The 24,548-nt window shown below is 37.3% G+C and overlaps 1 protein-coding gene across 1 annotated transcript in view; it reads right to left on the bottom strand.

The window, feature by feature from the left end:
• Window positions 1-16,829: 16,829 nt before the first annotated feature.
• LOC121337491 (receptor-type tyrosine-protein phosphatase delta) overlaps window positions 16,830-24,548 on the bottom strand; it is a gene marked incomplete at its 5' end in the record, with an annotated part of 82,820 nt that continues 75,101 nt past the window's right edge. Inside the window, 3 exons of the mRNA XM_041407631.1 lie at window positions 16,830-17,665; window positions 20,051-20,186; window positions 24,146-24,300. Of these exons, the coding sequence (XP_041263565.1) occupies window positions 17,597-17,665; window positions 20,051-20,186; window positions 24,146-24,300 (360 nt within the window). The remainder of the gene's footprint in view (window positions 17,666-20,050; window positions 20,187-24,145; window positions 24,301-24,548) is intronic.

Raw genomic sequence — 24,548 nt, forward strand, 5'->3', positions numbered from 1 at the left:
AGCAGGGCAGAGGAAGAAAATAAGATGAAAAAGCTTATGAGGCAAGGTAAATACAAGAAGGTTACTTGCTAGTTACCACCCCAGGAAAAAGAAATTCAACCTGCAGAAAATTAATTTAATTTATTGCTAATTTAAATAGTTTTGGATAGTGAGAAACCAAGGTGAAATTTTAAAAACCCTCCACACATACTTCCCCTGGCTTTTCTTCCCCAGGCTCAACTTTACTCCCTTGCTCATATCTCCTCTTCCCCTTGTGCAATCCCGGGACGCCAGGAGGATGGGGAATGGAGTTTTGAGGTCAGTGCATAATCTGTCTTCTCTACAGCTCCTTCCTCCTCACAAATTTCTCCTGTTTCAGCATGGGTTCTCCACAGGGTGCATTTCCTTCTGGAAATATGTACCTGCTCCAGTGTGGAGTTCCCCATTGGCTACAGGGTACATGTTTGTGCGACTCACACTACGGTCACTGGAGCAAAGAGGTGCCGGCTAGCCGCTCCTCGTGTGACCGGAGCGGGTCACAAGAGCGGCCACTCCCAGCTCTCTTCCTGAGAATACCCAGGTAATGGCGCAGTCTGCGGCATGGGTGACACAGACTGGTGTGAGCCACGAAGTCCCAAGGTGAAGGAATGAGAGAGCGTACACTTGTGTGAATGCCAAGGAAGCTTTATTCCCAGAGGGGATCAGGGACAAGTGTCAGGGGGGAAGGGGTCTGGCTAGCCCTTATAAAGGGAGTGGGTGTAAGGGGTGGAAACATAAGGTAGCCAATAAGTAAAGGTACGGGGGGAGAGGTATGGAACCAAAGAGGATGGCACAGGGGAGGGAGGAAGCCTTGGGGACAAATCATGGACAAGACTGGGGATAAGTGATACAGAATCTTGTCGGAAGAAAGGGGGGGTGGTCACAGTGACAGGCAGGGGCAGTGGGCAGCACCATAGGGATTGACACACATATAAGGGCTTTAGGGGAGGAGTAGCAGATCAATAACCCTGAGGGGCAACCCAGTGGCAGGAAAAACAGTGGGTAAAACAACTTGGGAAGCAACCATTCTGAGGGACTCAGATGGGGTGGGGGGGGGGAACAGGAGATTAAACCATTCTACTAATAGAAAACAATAATGACACTAAGAAAAAACACACAATGCCACATATTTGCTCCAGAATTGAGCAGTGATGCAGTGGAATTTCTGCTTTGGGACCTGGAGAGAAGGACCCCTTCCTCTCCTTTTTCACTGACCTTGTTCTTTACAGGGGTGATCATCATGCATTTGTTTTTTTTTTTCTCCCTCCTCACTTTGATGAGGGCTGGTATTTTGCCCTTTCTTAAACACATTTTCCCAAAAGTGCTGCTTCCCCATGCTATGAGGCTGATGGCCTCAGCTGTGTCTTGCATGGGTTCACTTTGGAGCTTGCTGGAACAGATTGTGTCCTGCACAGGGCTGTCCCTGTCCTCTTGTTAGAGACAGCACCCCTGCAGTCCCCACTACCAGCACCTGGACACAGACACCCTGATGCAGACTTTGTGTCAGTTGTGTTCTGTCCTACTTTCAGCAGATGTAACAGCACTCTCTTTTTGGGAGAATGTTGGTATACGCCAGGAGACTGTCTTTCTCAAAGACAGAAACATGCTCGGTCAGAAATGCTAGCTTTAAAAATAGACATATTTTTGATACAATTGTTTTAAGAATCAATAGATGAATATGAAGGGAAGTAGACATATAAACAGAACACAAACCCTGGAAAAATATGGCTAAAGGACTCTGAGGTTCATACATTTCATAGCTGTAGAAAGAGCCAGCAGAGTGAGCAAAAACTTTTGTTGTCTGATAGAGGTTCAGAATTGCAAACAACTCTTGTGTATTTTTTTTGTTTGTTTGTTTCTGCCATTCAAATTTGTGCATTTACTGTAATATGAAGCTCCAGATTTAAATATAGGTGTCTGTATTTTTAGTTTTTCTTTTAACCTAATTTCTTTTTAGTTCCTTGATAATAACATTTCTTCTTTGTAAATTCATGAGGACTATTCCCACCCACTTTCTTATCCTTCATGTGTCAAAAAAGATTCTCAAGACTACTTGCCCCTTCATTTTTTCAGGAGCTAGTGTGAAGTTAGTCAGTCTGTTGGTCTCTTTTACATCCTGATGGCATGACTTGCTCTGCTGGATTCCCACTGTATGAGGAAGAAAAAAGTCTATTGTACACTATTGTCCTATTGTACACTCCACTGGTGAAAAAAATAAACAATTTTGGTTCATCTAACTGGCTCATGAAGTGGGCCCATTTCTGCAGATTAGTACAGTTTGGGGCAAGGACACTCAGAAAGCAATTAATCAAGATGATCCTTCTTTTTCCATAAAGAAACATTAGAAATTCAGGTGGAGATTTTTTTTCCTAGCTGCCTGTTTCATACCCCACCTTCCCTGTTGCAGCCTGTTGTGTCCAAGCCGGAGGTTACCACTCAGCAGTTGGAACTTGACAGTTCCAAGCTCTGTGGGACATAAGTCCATGCATAAACTGCTTTGGTTAAGGTAAGGACTTTCTAATACAGGTATTGCATGCAGCAAGTCTCTTCTCTCCCTAGAAATTGCCTTCTTGCGTGTTCTTCCATTCCTTCCCCTGAAAGCACAAGAGATAGACACTTATTTTTCTTCTTCGAAAAAAAAAGAAATAAAGGCAAAGACAGAAAAGAAGCATTATCAATGTATATATTTGGTGCACTAAATTAAGACCATTCTAGGAATGCTGCACCCTACAAGATCTGGAAAACACCAAATCCAGTTGCTCTAGAAACTTGTTTGTCAGAAGCATTCAACAGTGAAAGAAAACAGTGCAGATGTTTTAATTAAGTGGCATAAGACTTCAGTTTGCATTAGTCTTGATTTTAGCCTCTGGACATGGTTTTAAATCAGGCAAATACAAAAACGTATGGGTCTTCAACTATGGCAAAAAATACATCTCAAAGGAAATTGCTTTCAATTTTCCCTCTCCTCTGCACAGGCACAAAGCCAGACAATGTCCAAAGAGCTATTGAACAAACTGCCTGCAAACTACCAATTTTTATGGAAACCAAATAGCTAATGAGAACATGAACAGAAACACAAAAGGAAGGGCTGAAGCATACCCCACTTCCTCATGCTCATGAGACATGAAACAATTTTTTTTCAATCATAAGACTCTATCCCATTAGAAAAATACTGGAGGAACTCTAGAAAGTAAAAAAGAAACTTCTGGGCAGATGAGAAATTGAAAATTAGGAAAATTATTTCAGTTGTTTTCTTAAAAATACTGAATCATTTGTGCAAGAAATGTATATAGAAGTTTTAATACTGGACTAATTTTCAGAGGCAGGAGTAAGGATAGTATATCATCTGCTTTACGTTATCTGGTTCCCCTAATCTCATTTTACAATTGAATTGTTATGGAAAACATAAATGCTTTCTGAGAAGGAAAATCTAGTCAAGGTTTTGACAAGATAAGAAACTTTCCTTTGTAAACAAAATGTCTCTCAGAACCAAGGAGAAAGGATGAAGTAAGGGTTCTAGTTAAAAATGCTACTAAAATGTCCTATTTAAACAGATCAAGCACCCAAAAAGAAAAGCATAAATGACACAAATTTTCTGTAAAGCTAAAATAAACAGAACATCTTTGAGTACAAATTTTAAGAACAACATTACTGTGTTCATGCATATACAACAAATGCATATTTGTGGAGGTATACACATGATGGTATGACTGAAGGCAGTCAACACTCATTTCCTGAGAAACAGAAGTGTGTGTTAAATAAAAAATTGTTCTGTTTGCCTTCTAATGTTTTGAGATTCAAAAACTGAAAATGACATTGAGTGAGATAAGAAACTTGACCTTAGAGAACTTCTGGTTCATCTCTAAAATGTGGATTTTATGTTTCATATATAAATGGTTACAGTTGGAAGAGACCCATGGACATCACCAGGTCCAACCCCACTGCTCACATAGGATTGCCATTTACAGGTTGCCCAGAGAGATGGTAGAATTGCTGTCCTTGGACATACTCAGCTGGATACAGTCCTCTGCCAGAGCTCAGTCAATCTTACCATGAAGAAATATCTGACAATCAGACAGAATTACCTGTTTCATTTTTTCCCCTTTGCCTCCTGTCCTGTCCTGAGAAGAACCTGACTCCATCACCTTTGCCACCCTCCCATCAGGCATGTATACACAGTAGTCAGATCCTTCTGGTTTTTCATTTCTCCAGGCTGAACAGTCCCAGCTCTCTCAGCTTTTCCTCATAGGAGAGATGCTCCTGTGCTCCCATGTATCATCATCATCTGGGTGGCCTCTTGCTGGGCTCTCAGTGTGTCCGTGTGTCACCTGTATAGGGGAGCCCAGGGGGGAACAGAGTACTCCAGAGGGTAAGGATTCCCTCTCTTGACTTGATGGCAAGCCTTTGTCTAATGCTTCTCAGGATGCTATTAGCATTTCTTGTGATAAAGGCCCATTTCTGACCCCTGTTCAAGCTGGTAACGACCCAAGGCCTCTTATGTAAATCTACTTTCCAAACAAATGGCTGAGATCATTCCTTCTCAAGTGCAAGTCTTAGCAGTTCCCCTTCTTGAGCTCAATGTGGGTCTTGTTAGCACATTTCTCTGCTATGTTGAGGTTCTGATGAGTATCACAGTTGTCTGGTCACTACTCCCAAATGGTGTCATCAGCAAGCTTGCTGGAGGTATATCCTGCTTCGTGATCTAGCTCATTAACAGAGATATTGAACAGGGTTGGACCCAGTACTGACTGAAGTATGTCATTAGCTGCAAGCCTCCAACTAAATTTCAGTGGTCCTACTGGAAACAAACCGAGTAATAATTTTGAAAGGATGTAGCTCCTAATCACCTCTGGACTAAATATCACCTGGGAAAAACAATATTCAATTTCTTGTGTGCCCTGAAATTTCCTGCAATCTTTAGCCATGATTCCAGTATTTATGACTTCACTGAAATAAATCAGCTTAAAGCTAAACCATGTCTACAAGGAAGGTGCAAACTCAAATGAGTTGTTTTGCTGATACCCTGAATTGACAGATGCTTCTGCAGGAATTGCATATGCTTTGAGAGGAAATTTCCCAAATTCCTCTGATAACATGAGAAAGGTTTTCCTCTATTTTATGCTTACGCAGAAAGCCCTTATGTTACTGAAAGATAAGAAATGGCCTGGTAATTAGTATCGCCTTCACTTGGGCAAAGAGAATGGTGGAAAAATAAGTTGCAGCTATCCCTGAATTCTCAGAAGCCTACCAATTTTCCACTGGGTATCTGTGCTATTCATCAAATCTGTACTCCACCTCCCACTGCATGTTGTACCTGAAGTTTTAAAATTTGTTCTGAACTTACCTACAATATTGGACTGAACTGGAAAAAAGAGCATGGGAATAGTCACTTTGAGAATTGCGCCGTAAGATTCCCAGTTTGAGTTTGAGCTGCTTTGTTGCATTAGATGTTAAATACCCTAGCATCTGAAATAGCTGGCAATTGAGTATAGTCTTGAAGGAATTTAAATGTTGACTTAAAATGTTGAGTAGACAAACTAATACGTGCATACATAGGCTAATACTGCACAGTTTATGGGCACAACACAGAAATAATATCTTAGCATATCATAGGACAGTTACAGAAAGAGCCGTTATGGGCTGTGAGGTACAAATATCACAGAATCACTAGGTTGGAAGAGATCTTCAAGATCATCGAGTTCAAACCTGTGCCCTAACATCTCACCTAAACCATGGTACCAAGTGCCACATCCAGTCTTTTCTTAAACACATCCAGGGGTGGTGACTCCACCACCTTCCCGGGCGAGTTCAAGAACTTTGTCACTCTTTCTATAAAAAACTTTTTCCTGACCTATATTTCCCGTGGAGCACATTAAGTCTGTTTCCTGGTTCTGTCAGTTGCTGCCTGGAGAAAGAGACCAAACTCCACCTGACTAAAACCACCTTTCAGGGAGTTGTAGAGAGTGACAAGGACACCTCTGAGTCTCCTTTTCTCCAGGCTAAACACCCCCAGCTCCCTCAGTTGTTCCTCACAGTATTTGTGTTCCAAGCCCTTCACCAGCCTTATTGCTCTCCTCTGAACACACTCCAATGTGTCAGGGTCCTTCCCAAACTGAGGGGCCAAAACTGGACACAGCACTCAAGGTTTCACCTCACCAGTGCCAAGTACAGGGGGAGAATATCCTCCCTGCTCCTGCTGGCCACACTGTTCCTGATCCAAGCCAGGATGCCCTTGGCCCTCTTGGTCCCCTGGGCACACTGCTGGCTCATGTTCAGCTGGCTGCCACCAGTACTTCCAGGTCTCTTTCCAGCCACATCATCCCCAGCCTATAACATTGCAGGGAGTTGTTTTGGCCAAAATTCAGGACTTGGCACTTGGACTTATTAAACTTCATCCTACTGGACTTTGCCCATCCATCCAACCGTTCCAGGTCTCTCTGCAGAGCCCTCCTACCCTCCAATAGATCCCAGCTTAGTGTCATCCACAAACCTACTAATGAAAGACTCAAACGCCTCATCCTTGTTGTCAATGAAGATATTGAACAGAAGTGGCCCCAGCACAGACCCCTGAGGACGCCACTGGTGCCTGGCCCCAGCTGGATGCAGCACCGCTCACCAGCACTCTCTGGGCCTGGCATCCAGCCAGTTCTGAACCCAGCAAAGAGTGCTCCTGTCCAAGCTTTGGCTGCCAGCTTTTCCAGGAGAGTGCTGTGGGAGACCGTGTCAAAGGCCTTGCTGAAGTCCAGGTACACAACAGCCACAGACTTTCCTGCATCCACCAGGCAGGTCACCTGGTCATAAAAGGAGATCAGGTTGGTCAAACACGGCCTTCCCCTCCTAAAGCCATGCTGGCTGAGTCTGATACCCTGGCCATCCTGTAAGTGCTGTGTTAAGACACTAAATATAAACTGTTCCATTATGTATATATAACATGGAAGAGGCTGAGAAGCCTGTCATAATTCTGTAATGAGCGAAGCCTTGTGTTTATGAGAACCTTCAGCTCTGCTATGGAGAATAGGCACACAACATAGTTCTGTTGGGTCAGGGTTTTGGTTCAGATGTAGTCTCTTCAAATTTTCCTGACTCATGGGAATCTGTAAGTTATTCAGCAATCATTATATACAACTTCGAGAACAGAACACACTCAGCTTTTGCGTCATGACAAATGTTCTGACGTCTGTTCTTTTTACATCCTTTGCTCATCTAGAAGATACTGCTTTCCTCTTAGAAAAAGTTACTTGTTTTGCTCTATGTTTACGCATATGTCAATGGAAAAAAGCTTTCATCAGCTTTTTGAAACCACTGCATTCTAAGTATTTCCATAAAGCCATCAAGTTTCCTGGTTCAAAGCTTTCTCCTCAGCTTACTTTTCTGCCATATACGGAGAACTTCTAATTGACTAGTACCAAGAGGAAAAAAATTCACTATCCCTTTTTTTAATTTATCTTTCTTGTCTCCTCCCTTTGATAAAATAACTTGCTTCAATAATGCTTTTAGTATCCTATTGCATTGATGAAGGAGGGAGGGAAAAACCTTGTGAAGTTTATGTTGACATTAAATTTCATTGCCTCTCCATTTTCCAAGGATTTGTCTGAGCTTGTTGATTCTGAATTTATGTTATTTGATTCTGTATCATCCCATGAAATAATAATTTTTTGTATTTTATAGTGATTGATGCAGGTGTGTGCTTATTGGCAAGTAAAATCTCTGCCCAAAGGAAATTTCTGTCAAAATAGCCAAAGCACATTGATATTAATCTCCCTCTTATAGCTATTAAAAGGAGAGCAAGGTCAAAATATAAATCATACTAGAGTTATACCAGCAACTACCTAGAGTGGATGCCATCAACAAGATTTATTACATACATCTCTCCCTCTTCTTTTGAAAAGGAAAACAGAAAAAAAAACCAAAACAAAACAAAAACTCAACCAAACCAAAGTGTGTTGCTTCTGTGTGCAAATTCACTAGAAAGTCTTCTAACGTCTAAGCTTTTAACATTCCATTTGATGAAACACTCCCAAAAGCCTGTAATGCAAAAGCCTATCTAACTTTTCTTCCTACAATATCTTGTGTAGAACAGATCATGTATATATACAAAATAACACAACTTTCAGCAGGTAATTAGCCTTTTAGCCCTTTCAGAATTTACTCCTAGCAATTTTGAAATTAACACAATCACACAAAATGTTATTTACTTGTTTAAAATAACAATTTTGTCATCAGGCAAAGGAGTATGTCCAGCTGGGTCCTCAGAAGACATTGTCAAGAAACAGTAATGTAACAAAACACTTTGAAGGAATAAATTAACAGCACTTCTAAATCCATTCTATTTCTATAATTTCCAGTGTAGTACTGTTAATTTTAAGAGATGAAAAATCCTTCCTGTGCACAGAGCCCTGATGTTCATTTCCCTTACTTCTAAAGAGTGCATGTGTTAAATGAGTCAGACATAACAAGTCTACACAAATGTTTTTGCACCTCCTTAAATAATTATGAAACGTCAGATATTTACCAAACATCTTGTATTTGATATATTACTTATTTGATATAATTTAGCTAAAATCCTGTTAGTAAGGAAATCAAAACAGGAAATGAAAATCTTTTTTTGAAGACAGGATTTTGTTTTCTTTTAGATGGTTAGTTTATATCTATTTAAGAAATAAATATTCATAATTTTAAACTGATTTTAAAAGGCTTAAAATGTGTTCTCTTATCTTAAATGTATTTGTACATGCATTTGATCTAAGAAGTAGCATGCAGGAAGGATAGTAGCTCTTTCACTTCGTTGAAGAGGCTTTCCACCTTAGATTAATTATTCAATTAGCTAGAGAGACCAGTGCTGGTAATGCATTCATGTGAGTACTACGTGTAAGAGCAATGTCTTGACTGAAGCACTGAAGTAGTCATATGTGAGGTTTATTTGTAGACTTGTACTTTTTCTACAGTATTTGCAAAAATTGACTTTTAGTCAGTTAAAGTTAATAGAGTTAATATCTTTGGTGCAGTGTTTATCCCTTGCACCTTATCTAGATTTTAGACAGTGACATTCTGTTTCCCATTTTGTAACCCCTGTGCTTGACCATCGTTTTCTTTCTGCTGCTTCTGCACAGAGTCTGCAATGTTTCTCTGCAGTTTTGTCCCCAAGAAGATCACCTGAAATTTCTGGTCAATGTCAATGAAGTTACAACTGCCAATAAAAATCTTTTGCCAAATGCTATAGATTAATCCTATGGGTTAATCCTAGGCAGCAGTTAAACTCTACACAGCCTTTTGCTCACTTCACCCCTCAGTGGGATGGGGAGAGAATCAGACAAGCAAAATTAAAAATGGATTGAGATAAAGACTGTTTCACATGCAGACTAGATGGTGCATGTGAAAACAAAGAAATTAATTCACTGCTTCTCATCAGCAGGCGGATATTAAGCCCTTTCCAGGAAAGCAAGGCATCACATGCAATGCCTACTTGGGAAGACAAATGCCTAACTCAGAACATCCATCTGTCTTCTTGGTTTGCTCCCCTTTTTATTGACAAACACAATATTATTTGGTATAGGATTTCTCTTTGGTCAGCTGTCCCAGTTGTGTTCTCTACCAACCAGACTAATACTAATAGCTGGTGGAGCAATACCCTCAACACCCTGAATGCTGCTTTGCTGTAAGTAAAACACTGGTGTGTTATCAACACTGTTTCAGTCACAAATCTAAAACAAAGTAACATGAAAGTTGCTATGAGGAAAACCAACTCAATACCATACAAAAAACAAACAAACAAACAAACAAACAAAAAACAACAAACAAACAAACAAACAAACAAAAACAAAAAAACCAAACCCCAAATTCTGAAAACCCCAACTTCTGATTTTGAATAAATATTGTCTTTTATAAAAGAGCCCTACAACCATCAAATCAAAATGAACCAAACTCAAACCACCCCAAATGCCACTTGGAATATTTTTCCCCATACCTATATTAGATTTAAATAGAAGTCTACATTTTAGCTCTTTTTTATCTAAGAAGAGAGAGAGATCTACCTCACCATGCTGCTCATGCCTGTGTATTACATAAGACTTACTCTGCAGCCTTATTCGACAATGTGGCTGAATGTATTTCCCCCTCTAGGCTGAGGTATGTAGGTTTGGGCCTCAATCTGCCATTCTAGTTTTCTGCAAGGTGCTGTAAATTGGATAAGAGTTCTCTAGAACTATGGGGGACTAAGCTTTAAATGAAATAATCAAATAAAAAGTATAAATAAGCATTTGATGAAAATTGAATAGGAAACTTCTATGGAAAAATTGAATGAAAGGAATTCAAACAGGATGTGTGAATGTGTGAAATGCTCACAAAATACTCTTTGGGAGTGTGGACTGGTGAGAGGATGTTACATTGATAAAAATTGTGTGTGAAACAGAAGCACATGGTTTTGTTGTTGCCAGTGAAAGACTGTTGTTTTGCCATATCTGTATTCAGTGACGTACTCAACATCAGTCACTATTTCTGGTGGTTTTGGTGTGCTTAATTTAAAGTACCACAGTGCCTGAACTAGATGCCTTGCAGTGGTGGTGGAAGCTGGTTGGTTTGTATTCAGTTTCGGTGATGATGCTAAAGTGGCTTGTGAACTTGAAAATCCTACCTGGAGCTTCTAGATGATGTTTTGTTTTCTTTTACTGCATGGGTGAGAACTTGCTGTGTCTTTGTAAATTGCCTGCTACAGTAGAATGCTGAGTTTATACAGTTCCCTTAGGTTTAAGAGCAAAGTGGATTTTTGAAGACCGGAAGCATAGAAACTTTGATGTGTTTTCAAATAATTTCTTCCAATGAAGAAAATCTTATGTTCTGTTCTCTTGTTTTTATGTATGAGAGAAGGAAAGGCATTTAAAGGCAGTTTTGACTTTAAAGGTTTACATTCTATATCCAATAAGGCTGTTGAATATACAATGAAGTACTTTTATTGGCAAAGAAAGGATGTTTGCTTGTTCCAGCTACAATAATTAAGACTTCTGCTGACAGAAGCAAGCTGAATGCATTTTGGGTTCAAAAGCATCCTATTTATAGTGTAGATGCAAAATGATCTCTATTCACTACAATGTCTCATTTGCAGGTTATCATTCTGCTTTCCTCTGAAAGCTAGTCAGCAGATGTTTCCTTCCATCTTGACTCATTGCATTAGTGATAGAAAAACATTTTGTGTCTTACTGTGGTGCTCTTCTTATGCAGTTTTGGATGACAGAACCAACTTGTTGAAAACACAGGGCAGTATAAAGAGAAATTCTCTTGAATATTATATATAAAGTAATATAATTATATATAATCCCTTACATAGCTATGATATTAAAATCCTTTAGGTTTTGAATCAAGTAACTTTCCAAAAAGTTGCAGCAGCACTGCATTAATAGATACTCCTTGAGAAAAAGGGGAAAAAATTAAAATAAACAAATAAAATGCAGTTAAAAATGTAAACTAAAGTTAAATTTTAAACATACTATAAAATTTTGCCAGAGGTCTTTGCATGAAAATTTGCTATGAGCTCACACCTCATCAGTGTTTTGTTTCCCCATGCAAAGTGAAATAATGACAAAAATACCAGTCTGTCAAACTTCTGAAATTGCTTCAAAGATATTCTTTGACAGTGAAAGTAATATTGACACCATTTGGTGTCTTCTGTGGACATTTTTTCCAAATTTGATTCAGTGCTGTTGAAGTTTTATTATCTAAAGGTATCATATTTCAAGGTTTCAAAATGAAGTTATTTCATAGAATTCAGCAATTCCATGGGCAAGATACATTTTTTTTCATGTTAAGTGTTGTGGAAGAGGAAGTGATTTATCAATGGTACATTGGCTTTCACATCAGCAAATTTGTTGGGTATTTTCCTCAAAGTTCCAAAGTCTGTGAAAAATCATTTAACTTCATTCTGCTTATGAAACCAGTTAAGAGGTGTTGGGGGGAAAGAGCATGTTTGCATCTGAAGTAAAAAGCAATTTCAAGAGAGATTTTTTTCCTTTTCTGTTTTGACCAGTGATGGTTATAATGTTCTTCAGGATCACTAGGTACAGACCCAGTTGTTAATTAACTCTCTGGGCACTGGTTAATGAATTATTTATTTTCATACCTTCCTTATCATTACTTTTTCCGTACTTTGTTTATTCCATTACCAATAGCTCCCTTCTGTCCCACTTCCATCTGCACAGACTAGGAAAAGCAGGCAATGAGTAAATTTATAGATGGAAGTCCCATATTACCTTAGAATCAGGGCTGACCCATTTGGAGAGATACTAATGAACACTAAAGATTCTGGGAATTTGGGAATTTGGTCCAAGTGATTGGATAATACAGGAAAGATGTAAATGTAATTGTGTTTGAAGGTCTGTAGCTATTGCTTTGCTTTTAGATTAATTTCCCACCTCAACAGCATTTCTGAACAGTAATGATCTTGAAGTACATGGCATCTTTTTTCTGTGTTAATAATGAATTAGAACTTACTTTTGTTAAAACCCCATTAACTTATAAGTTATTAAGCCATACACAGCCAAATATTTTTGTCAATACTCATTTTCACACTTTATTATGGTCCATGCTAGACGCACAGAACAGGAAAATCCAAAGAAGTCAATGCTGACATTAAAGGGTACCATCTAAAGCCACTCAGATAGTTAAAGAAACCCTTACATAACACAGCTCTAAACCACCTTGCACAGACTACGCAAAAAAGGTTCAAGTCAAAGGCAGCCTGCAATGCAGTAATTGTAAAATCCACAGAAGTCAGTGGAAAAACATTAATAGGCCTCTGTAAGAATACCAAGGCTTCACATTTACACTATTATCACCATCTTCAAGTGGAAATTAGGCCAAGAACAATACACGTTCTTAGAAATCATCCTAATGTTAATGTCTTGCACATCCTTCCAGCACAGAGAATTTTTTATTAACATGTACTTAATACTAATTGCTAATAGACTGTATTCCCTTACAAAGTAATCTTGGAGACAGAACCTGCCTTCTTTCAAAACAAGCAGGCAGAGCAACACTTGTTTTCTTTGAATAGATTGCCATGCCGTGCCCCTTGTAGCTTGTCTCAATACACCTGGTGTGTTCATTCATCTAAAATTTTCCAACGTGTTTAAAAACTCTACCACAGTATTTGGATCGTAGCCTCAAAGACTCACATTTGCACTCACTGCATATGCAATGCATAACAGAAATCAGTCAAAACTCATGACAGCTTACCACAATTTCAGGGACTGAATTCTGACAAGTGACTGGATTTACCCCAGAAGCTGCCCAATCTGCAGGAATTAAAAATTCATAATTTACCTCAAATGTGTGGATATTTTGCGCTCTTTGTGTTCTACCTATGAATAGAGAAGAATCTATTTTCTCAATGTAGTGATACATTTTTAAAGCACAAAGGGGAACTCCAGAGGCATGTAAAGTATGGTAATTTCAGTTAAACTCATGAAATTACGAGAAATTATGCCAAAGGGTTTGCCTATGCTGGCTCAAAGCTTGCTGCTGAAGATGATTATTTATTTGCTAACCTAAGAATGCATTTTCCACTGTCCAGCAGCTAGTTAAGAAGATTAATTACTGCTTCATAGTTTCAATTAAACTCCTTCATCACCAAGAGGGACCAAACAAGTTCTGATTTCAAAAGTACTGCTTAAGAAAGAAGACCAGGGCTGCATAACACTGACATTTTATTAGAATTCATCTGTAACAAATGGAACTTGTGTCAGCAAAGAACTGATTTTCATACAGACTTCCTTTTGCCACCAATGTAACGAAGTAAGAAAATAAAAAGCACGCCTTTCATTCTGTAAAACATTTACGCGTACTACTAATTAGAGGTAATTGTATCTTTTTTAACAAGCCATTTTACAAGGTAATTTTTTAAAGTTTTTCAGTCTATGCATCCAAAACAAGAGCAAAGAACACAAGTTTTTATTATCTTTGTAAAGACACCCCAAGCTTGAATGGCAAAGCCACATAACAGATGGTTATAATGAGACCTGCAGCCTTCTGATATCTGTGGAGTATCAGGGCACCAAGTGAAAAAAAAAAAGAAGAAAAAGAAACATAAAGAAAAATGGGAGAGAATAAAAGGAAACAAAAAAAAGCAGTTGCTTTTTTTTTCCTTTTTATATGTTCTGTGTCTTTTAAATACACATAAGTGGATTTTGTAAGCAATTTCTTACAGATGTGTTCAAGTTATTATTGGGTGTAGAATCAATAGGGCAGTGCATAGTACAAAGGTATATATAGAAAGTGCAAATCTCCTTAGAAGGTCACACCTTCCTCCAGCCGTCTTCTCTGCTATCTAACCACACAAATAAATTTTTAAAAAAGAGCTAAATTAAACTTTTGTATAAATCATTATTATATATTTTGTGGGTTTTTTCCCATTGCAACTAATTACAAAATTAGACATAACTACACATACAAACGTAAATAATAGCACCGTACTGGTTATGCTGATGAAACAAATTTTAAGCTTGGAAATGTATGATGTATGTAGACAAAGATGCTCACAATTTAAATTAACAGTAGAATGCATATATTAGAATACAGAAAGTGGAATGCACATCAGTGATGCTATGAGCTGTCATAAGAAACAAAAAACCTGAAAGGAGTATTTAGTTGTACAACAGTTTTTCTCACAAACTGGCTCTGCTTTTTTGAGTATTTCTTTTACTCCCTTATTTTTCTTGGAGTTTGCAAGACAGTCTGCTAGGGAAAATGCACTGGTCTTTGTACAGATCCAGTGTGCAGGAACCTTCCTTAGTCTGTGTTTTCATAATGACACTTTGTTTTGTATTTCTGAATTACTATATTTGAGTTGAAGAACATGACCACACTACATAACCTGGCATTTCAATAATTATTTCAACGTATAAACCAAGAAAGAAGACGAGAAAGAAACATAGTGCACATTCTTCTCTGGTTTAGATGTAAGTTATAGAATCTCATTCTGAGGTAGCCTTCTATAATACTTCTATTCCATATATATATTTATTTATATTTCTGTTTTGATTTTTTGGTTTGGGTTTGGTTTTTTTTTTCATTACAAAAGTGCTCAAATACAATTGCTGGAATTTGGTCTTTCTTATTTTTATTTCTCATAGGAGTGGGAAAATTGGAAGAAGAACTAAAAGTGTTGAGGCCACATGGAGAAGCCAGCAATGCTCCTATTTGAAACCCCAAAGAAAGCATCATTTGATGCAGATGTACTAACAATGGCAGAACACGTGGTGACCAAGGTCAATGTAAACAGCATTTTAGAAAGAGTCTGAAAAAGTACTTTGTGCTGTTTGACAATTTTCCTTTTTCCTGGAATAAAATCTGTCAATCTCCAATATGTCATGTGGGCTCAGTCTTGCTAGCCTTACGTGAACCTTCCCACTGAAAGCAAGGGTTTGACTTTAGCAATCTGTTGACACAAGTGAATGAGCAGGACTTGGCCCAAAATAAATTTGAAAAAAAAAAAAAAAGGAAAAGAAAAGAAAAAAGAAGACGCATAAGCACTGCTGATATTAGCTGCTGCTACTGTGCTGCTACAGCTTGGCAATGACAGATAACACTACAACTGGTGACAAAGTGGGTTTGAAAAGCTAACCGGAAATAGATTTCCAATTTGTGAGCTATTTCATTATTAGAAATATGGAAAGATAAAGGGCCTTGACTACCTATGTGTTTTGGGTTACCATTTATTACCATCCATACTTGATTAGAAACTGGAAATGCATATTTTTCAAACTTGTCTGGTACATATATTAAAATGTTTGAAAAGAACAACAGAGATATAAACAAACTAAACTAAATACAAATGAAGGCTAACTTAAAGAAATACTATTCAAAATAGGCATCAAATATAAGGCACTCTAAATGTAAAATTAAAATAAACCCCAGCATCCCCAAACAATGCTGTATGCCACAAAACGTTTGATTTCACAGAGCAATGTGTGTTTGGCTTTGCCCTGTTACATATGATAAATGTAAATTATATAGCACACACTATAGACAGTATACTATTGAATACAATTTTAAAACATCTTAATACCTAGTATATTACAACATTCTCCCCTCCTAAAGGGATATGCACTGACCTTTCCCACATGCACACCTCCTACATTTAATAATATGATTTCTTATTGCACTATAGTGTTACAAATATTGAACTTCACTTGAAGCCTAAATCACATACTCTGTGTGCGTGTGTGCATGTGTGTGCTCTGTATGTGTGCATGTGTGTGTGTTCAGGTGGAAATGTGGATAGAAATATTATTTGGGATAGAGATGGCATTCAAATATCAATGATGTGCATTCCTCACTTCCCTTTGAAACAGAAGTTTATGGACCTAAAAATGCAGAGATCATCAAATTGTAGTCTGATATAATTGCAGTATGTGGAAAAACTTTCCCAATGCTTTCATAAATCCAGGTATGTAGGACTGTTATGTTTATGGGCATGTGTGTGAATCTGTATCTGAATCCATCTGTATTCTCTGCAGCTATTACAGAGAGTCAAAAAATGGTAGACAGTAATATATATATATATATATAAAAGAGAGAGGGTGTGAGTGTGCATGTGCATATGTGTGCGTGTGTGTGTATGTGCTAGCAGCATCTTTATACTTTGCGCCTCCCTGTTGATTCCAAAATAAACCGAAAGCCCCGTTTTGATTTAACTGATTACAATGAATATTTTCTTAAAGAAAAAAAACCCAAATAAAACTACAAAATTCATATCTAACAAGACTGTGGTACTGTAGGACTGCACAAAAATGTGCAAATTTTCAAAGTATCTAACATTTCTACAGCACAATATTACAGATAACAGTTCTACAGCTTAAAAAAAAATCTACATTTTTAAACAAAAATATTAACAGTTATGCAACCTTTTCTTTAATTCACTTCATCGAATGAGAAACTCTTGTTAAAAAAAGGAAAAAGTTTACACAGTTAAAAATGAAGCACAGGTCAGCAGTATCTTTACAATACTAAAAAACTAAATCAAGGACTTTCTTTTTAAACATTCCCACATTTTCCCTTAAGTGTTATTATGAGCAGTATGATGGGAAACGGTGATGTTGAAGTAAAGAGTCCGCTTTGTTTGAGAAGCCAGAACCCAACCCTGCAATAAACATCTTGCACTGAACTGCAGTTCTCAAAACTCCTCTTTGCAAAATCATGTAATCCTGAATAAGATGATCACTCTTTCTGATTAAATGTCCTCTTCCCTTTAACTTCAACCAATGTCGAACCCTTGAGGTATCTGTAAATGAGATCCTTCAGACGCCTCAGTGGTCAGGATTCTTTTATTATGGTTAGGTTATTAAACTGTGAATTCTTGGTCCACATGGAATACTTCTTGTTGGGTGGGGTTTTTTTTTGTTGTTTTTTGTTTTATATATCCCCAATATTTTGTTCATTTGTTTCTTTTTTTTTATTATTTTTTATTTTATATATCCCCAATAATTGCTCCTTAGCTAAGAGTTAAGAAGTACTTCTAAAGCACATTGTATGGCTCAGAAGCGGCTCTCTGGATCTTAAAGGGCCTGCAATAAAAATCCACAATGGGTTTTTATGTTGCATAGTGATCAAAGCTGCCCAGATACTCCAGTGCGGCTCGATAGCAGAACTGGTATTGATCCTAGAGAAAGAAAAATAGAAAACAAATGCATAAAAAAGTCAGCCTGTTGGTAGGTTTCTAGTTTCTTTCAAATAATAGTGAATATTTTGTTGCTACAAGCACATATACTGCAGAGGCATCTGCAGTTCAGCAATATTCACTTGCTGACACCAACAGAAAACCTCTCTGAGTTACAACAGATGAAGATAGACACTCATTTAATGCAAAAAAAAAATTTCCACAGAATGCAGCTTCTTTTTGTGCAGAGACTATATACCTACCTACTGACAGTCTGTTATTCTGGATTAAAACAATACCAGCATAAAGCTTTCTCCTGATAGGAACACGCTAGTATGCTTTCCTGCCATGTATTTGAAAATAAGTAGCAAATAAACAGTGAATTCTGTTTATTCAGCTAATACAACACACTGAGTAAAAAAGGTCCATCACAGCTTAACTATGGAATTCTATATGGAAAACCATCAGGTTAAAAATCATGTAAAGAAAGCAAAGGGAATCCCAACCTTTCAGTAATAAAGGCTTTGATGAAGATGTGAAGATACCTTGGCCTGTGGCAAGAAAAAGACCTAAGGAGAAATATGGAGCTAAAGGACCTTATTCACATGAAACAGACTTCATTTCAACCTATACCTGGAAACAGAGAGAAGTTCAGTGTGGTGAGAAATTTTCTTATACCTCAGATGAATCCAAAATTTGTAAGTTTGTGTTATTTTCACCTCCATAAAGCAGTCCTTTTGCACATTTGTGTTACGTTGCACACTTACACTAAAATGGCACACCTACATATTTATTTCCAACTGCCATTCTTGGTTTAAATGGTGAAAAGTAAAAAAATTAAAAAACCCCAAACATAAAAGAAATTGCTCAAAAATACCAGGGATGTCTGTTTATTTTTCTGATAGTGCTATGTGGTAACTGCACAGGTTGCAGTTGTTAAGATCACAATTGAAAATTATTTCGTAAGCCAGGAAACTAATCAGATATTTGCTTCACTGCGGTGCTATGATTACTCACAGTTCATTTCATACATTACACATATGCCTGAATTTTAAGTGTACGTGTGGTCCACATGGAAGTGCTTTGTTTAATAAGGATTAGATTTCCTGGCAGTTTATAACACTGAATGAGAGATTTGCTTGCCACAGAATCCTGGAAGAAATGTGTACAGAGCACCTCTGCTTTCAGCAGTGGGGATGAAGGGTAGCATATAGAAATAAGTCAAAGCAGGGGGAGGGAGCATGTATTGCAGAACTGAACTCTGCATTTGTCAGGTAGGCTCAAAGAAGCATAGTTTTCTGTATACTTTAGTTATTTCTTGCAGGCAAAATGACAGAAAGCAGTCATTTTTCATTTTGCTTATCCAGAAGAATGATGGTAATGGAAAAGAAATGGAATTAACTCTTCAGTATGGGCACAGTGATTTACTTGGCTAACTGACAAGATTAAAAATAAATATCTGTATTTTTCATATAAGCTTTTATGAAGCTGTCTGCTTAGAAGTAGAACTACCCAGCTTCTATGGAACAAGTTTAATTTTCTTGTGGAAAATGACAAACTCTGGGGAACCACCTTAAATTTCACAGACTTAATTTAAAGGCCAGTGTCAATCAACTTTTACTTAATAAATATGTGATCTAAAATGTTTCCCTTCTCTTGCCCTTTTTGTTGGTTCTCCTAACCTACTGGCTCTGGTTTAGTCCAGTTCTTCTGCTCAGAAATTAAGGCAAAAATTAAGCACATTAACTGATAATGTTTAAGCATTCTTTGTGATGCGACAGATTTCCAAGCATACAGGCCCCGGTAACTGGTCTATACTGCTTATCATTTTCTTTATTTCTCTATACCACACCTAATAGCATAGAAATTATTTACACTATAGTTATTCCTGAATGGTGAATTTACCATTATGATTTTCAGGCCAAAGAGCCACTTGCTTGGTGACACAAAAAATCATGAAAATAATACAGTGTCAGTCTGAAGACATAATCAAGACCTTGCTCCCAGGGTGGAAAAAAAATAAATCTGTGGATCCACCTGCAGAAACAATTTGCCTGCTTCTTTACTATCACACATTTCTGCCAGGGAACAAGGATGAAATAAAAATGTGTGATGCTTCACAAATGGATTTTTTTAACTACCATAATTTAGGATCCACTATTGAAATTATCTTTTTTTCTTCCTCATCTTGCAGTAACTATTGCAATAACAGGAAATAGTCCTTGCAATACCTTCATGGCAGACTTTACCCTCTAGTCACAGGGCCAATATATGGCTTCAGATATAACCATAAGCATGTTTTATACAGTCTCTATCTGTGCATATTTTTGCTTGTGTAAATACCACTTCTTTTCCATCACCATTGCATAAGGACACTGTTTTGCTCACCTCTGTCTGTACCATGGCTGGCCGCTGTGTCCTTAGCATTTTAACAGTCTGGAAGATGTCTACAACACCTTCATATCTCATTCTTTCTAACACAATGCTCAGGGTTATGAATACTCCAGTCCTTCCAACACCCGCACTGTTGAAGAAAATGAAGACAAAAAAAAAAGGAAAAAACAAATGTTAATTGACAGTCAATGCTGAAAGAATTGGCTGACAAATTCTTTGTGGTTACAACACACCACATGTGTATAAATTTCTATATGGGGAAAGGCTCACTAAGCAGAATTCCACAGCAAATTACCACATTGCATTCAAAAGAATAACTGCACTCAAGCTAACCTTACATCTACTGAATACATCCAGACTCTCCCATCTTCCTTGCAAAGACTTGGTTTGTTCATCCAGATATACAATAATCACTGCATGGTGAAGGCAAATGTTAACATTTGTTGCCAATAACATACATTGGAACTGACATGAGAAAATGAAGCCAAAATGCATTTTACTGCTTGCTTTACTTTAGTTCATCAAGTATATGCCCTGTTTTGTACAACTTCACTGTGTTATTTTCCCTTCTACTTTAAGTCAGAAGTATGGATGTTCATTTAATATTGAACTTGTTCATACATGGTCCAACTCAAATAATGGACAGAGAAAAATCTCAATTCAGGTCATATTCAGGTCTGGAAGTCTGGATCTTTGCTTTCCAATGCTGATATGCATTTACCATGTTTGTCTACATTAGTATTAAAAATATTCTTTGAATATATATGTGGCTTGTTTGCTCTCTGTTCTGTTCTAGGTGTCTGCTATTAGCTTTAACCCTCAAGAAGTGATGGAAATTCTTGCCATCAGTAGAGCCAGTAGATGTCAGCTTTTAAAATTAAACAATCACTTATTCGTGATGATTACCCTTTGCAAAAGAGACAGGTAACTACACAGAAAAAAAAGACTTTCTATGTCTGAATTTCCGTGGATGGAAACCAAGCACCTTGTCATCTATCTCACAGTTGATGCTAATAATTTCACAAGGTTTTCTCCAGCCAGATAGCCTTGGAAAGCTAATATTTATGAGACCTATTCACCAGACAGATGAATGGAACAGCATCAACAACAGGGAAATCCTGAAGAACTCTTGAATGTTCATCTGAATTATGACAGAAATCCAGCAAATTCACAAAACTAGTGCGGAAATTGAATGTTCAAATTGTATGATTGTATTTTAGTGTTTGGTCTAGGTCAGAGCTCTTCTAGGGCTATTAGACATATGCAACTGGATTTATCAATTTTGCACAGGCTGTGTGCCTTCAGATTGCTGAAGCCAACGAACAACTGACACACCACTTGACAGAACATCATGTTGTCGGTGGTGATTTACCTATATGGTATAACGACAGCCCTGGACATCCAACGCAATTGTAGTGTAAGATACATGATGAGGTAAATTAGACAGCTAGTACTTAAGAAACATCCTGAAAAATCCTTGAACCTGCTCGTTGGAATCAGCTTGAACATTACAGACCTGATGACAGTGTGATCTGAATTAAGTAGCCCAGAAAATGTCCAGGAGAATGAACGTAGACTACCATTTTACATTCCCCTGCTCTGCCATTTAAATATTAAGGAAAAAAAATCTAAATGTGTGAGAGGATTCTGGCCTCATATTTTATACAAATCTTTGTTACTTTAAAAAAATTACTTGGAAATCTCAAGCAGAAAGAAGAAATTCATTTGTTGTCTTGGGTACTTAAAAAATCAGCAAGTGTCTCCAGGAGAGACTTAATGAGGAGGAGAAACTAATATGGAAACATCTCAATGCTTGCAAATCCTAATTGGTCATCAGGTGTAATGTCTGGAGAAAAGCCTGTAGGAAATTGATCCTGTTCCCTTTAGAGTGGCACACATACTTGAACGTCGAAACAATTCCTATCCAAAAATGTTTAGGATTTCTAGAGTAAAGAAATCCTTCATGATGCATTATGACTCCCTGTGATTTATAACTTAGACTAGAAACTAAAGGTGAGATGCTTTAATGAACTATGTGGATGTATTGATTTTTTGTAAGAGAGAAGAGTTTATTATTACAAATATATCTTGACTGCATTCTGGAAAAGTCTTCCTCAGTCTTGAGCTAAAAAGTGGAATAAAAAGACTACAAATATCTAATGTCAGTTTAAATTTTTCTTCAAGATGAATAGTCCATTGCTCTCTTAAATAGCTTTAAGTATCTGCCTCATGAGGTTAGAAATTTTTTAATTCAACACACTGACCTATTTGTAGAAATGCTACAGAAAAAGAAAATTTAGAGTTGTGGGTTATGGGGGTTTGCTGTGTAACAGAGAAAGCAAGCTTGTGAAAACTGTATAGAGTGTAAGAGAAACCCAAATGGAATGACACTAGGAGAGTTTTAATTCACTGTATAACTCATCATAGTACAAACTGGAGGCATTATTTCAGTAATTCCTCAGAGACTAGGAAAGTACAGGCATCCAGGATCTTGTGTTTCCTGAAAGAAATAAACAAACTTACTAATTTGCTAGGGACACTTCATATTCATGTAACTTGACTAACACTGGCAGTGATGATTAACATTGCCAGTCCCTAAACAGTCATTACAATAATGATAAAGACATTTAAAAACCAAGCCATGATTAATTACACTGCATTTGACTTTGTTTCTTGAAAAGTCAATGGTAGAAGTCCATAATTTTACCATGAAAGGTCACATCCATTTGGGAGGGATATATAATGCACTGTAAGCAGTATTCACTGTAGTCACAAGTGGAAAAGTGTGCATGGTACAAAGAACCTAAAATAAAAACACCGCTTTGCTTTCTTATCTGCATAAAGGCATAAATATTGCTTATTACCCCTGTCCTCTCAAAACTCATTAATGTTGAAGAATAAGGCTTATTCTTATCTGGGTTGTTCTTCATCCCCCTTGTGTAATGAATCCCAATCAGTGCTTTGCAATGCTATTCTCCTCAGCAGCCTATAAAAAACTTTAGGCACACAAGAAAAGTAGGATTCAAGTATTCCAATACATTTATTTTGTCTGTCTTTCAGATTAGAGGATCATAAAGAACTCAACTTCTGTTTAACCCTGACTTTAGAAAGATGAAAATTTTTCTCCCTCTGTTTACTAGTCTCTAGTAAACTCATTCGTCTTCATGATAGTATTGGCTTGCAGTAAGAACTTGCAACTTGTGTCAGTATTTTGCATCTCTGTTCTATAAATAATAATATTTAATCTACAAAAAATAATTTCATATTACAAAAGATAGTATCTAAGATCCTAATGGAATTTATAGAAAACAATTTATTAAATAAGAGATAAGAGATAAAGATATTATTTTTGGCCATCTGCTATAGGCTATAAATAAATAAGAAAGGAGGAAATAAATCAAAAATACAAGAATATTAAAAAACCCATGCTGAATTATTTCTAACCACCATGCAAGCCATTTTCATCTGCATATCAATTGCAAAGGAGGGAAGTCATCATATCAAAAATGAGCACAAAGTTCTGAAGCTAGAACTCATCAACTCAAACCTCAATGATTTCTTTGACAGGCAAAATTTCTAAACATCACTTTCTATTCCATTGTCTTTCTTGAGATAGCTACCTTTTTTTTTTTTTTTTTTTTTTTTTTCCCATCTTGATTGCTACCAATGTTCCACTAAGGTGTAACTTGCTTGCAGCAAATAATTCCCAACAATGTAAAAGCCTCACTTTTAATCTCTAGTGGAAAAAATATCAGATGTAGCAGTCTGTGATAAGGCTCTTCCTATGCCTTCTGTGTGCAGCACTGACCAGACTGCTTTTATGCTGCATTAGAGGCATTTATAAGTGAAAAAAGATAATGTTTCCACATATTTCTGAAGAACCATTTTTCGTATAAATGGAATATCACAGAACAGTTCCCATTTCATAAAGCAGTTCATGTTGTTCCATTTTAGATCCTCTATTCGATTACATTATATGATAGTTCACCTCTAAAATGTTGTTTAAATATATGCGTTCGCAACAATCAGCAATCAACTAGAAAAAAACCAAATCTGCTTATAATTGGTTTTTAAGCTTTGTTTACTTACCTGCAATGAACAGAAATTGGTCCATCCTGACCAAATTGCTCTTTTGTTTTATGCACTTGGCCTATGAAGTCAATAAATCCTTCTCCAGACTTTGGCACTCCTTGTTCTGGCCAGTCAGTGAACTGGAACTGCCTCACTGTTCGGGACTGACCATCCTTTAACAAAACACACAAAAATAAAGCATGTTGCTGTGGCTTAAAGTTGGTCAGTGAATAATCATAATGACAATCACAAAGTAAGGATACTGAGAGGAGCTGGGGAATGGCTAAGATTACATTTATGGAAACTCTTTCAATGGCAGTACTACTACTGAAGCTTTTGTATCAGCCCAGAAGTATTATTATGATATTCATTAACAATATTGCATGGATTCTCTTCCACACTGCATAGGAGAGTTGTTTGG

This window comes from Onychostruthus taczanowskii, unplaced genomic scaffold (genome assembly GCF_017590055.1).
Source record: "Onychostruthus taczanowskii isolate IOZ18803 unplaced genomic scaffold, ASM1759005v1 scaffold270, whole genome shotgun sequence".
Taxonomy (NCBI): domain Eukaryota; kingdom Metazoa; phylum Chordata; class Aves; order Passeriformes; family Passeridae; genus Onychostruthus; species Onychostruthus taczanowskii.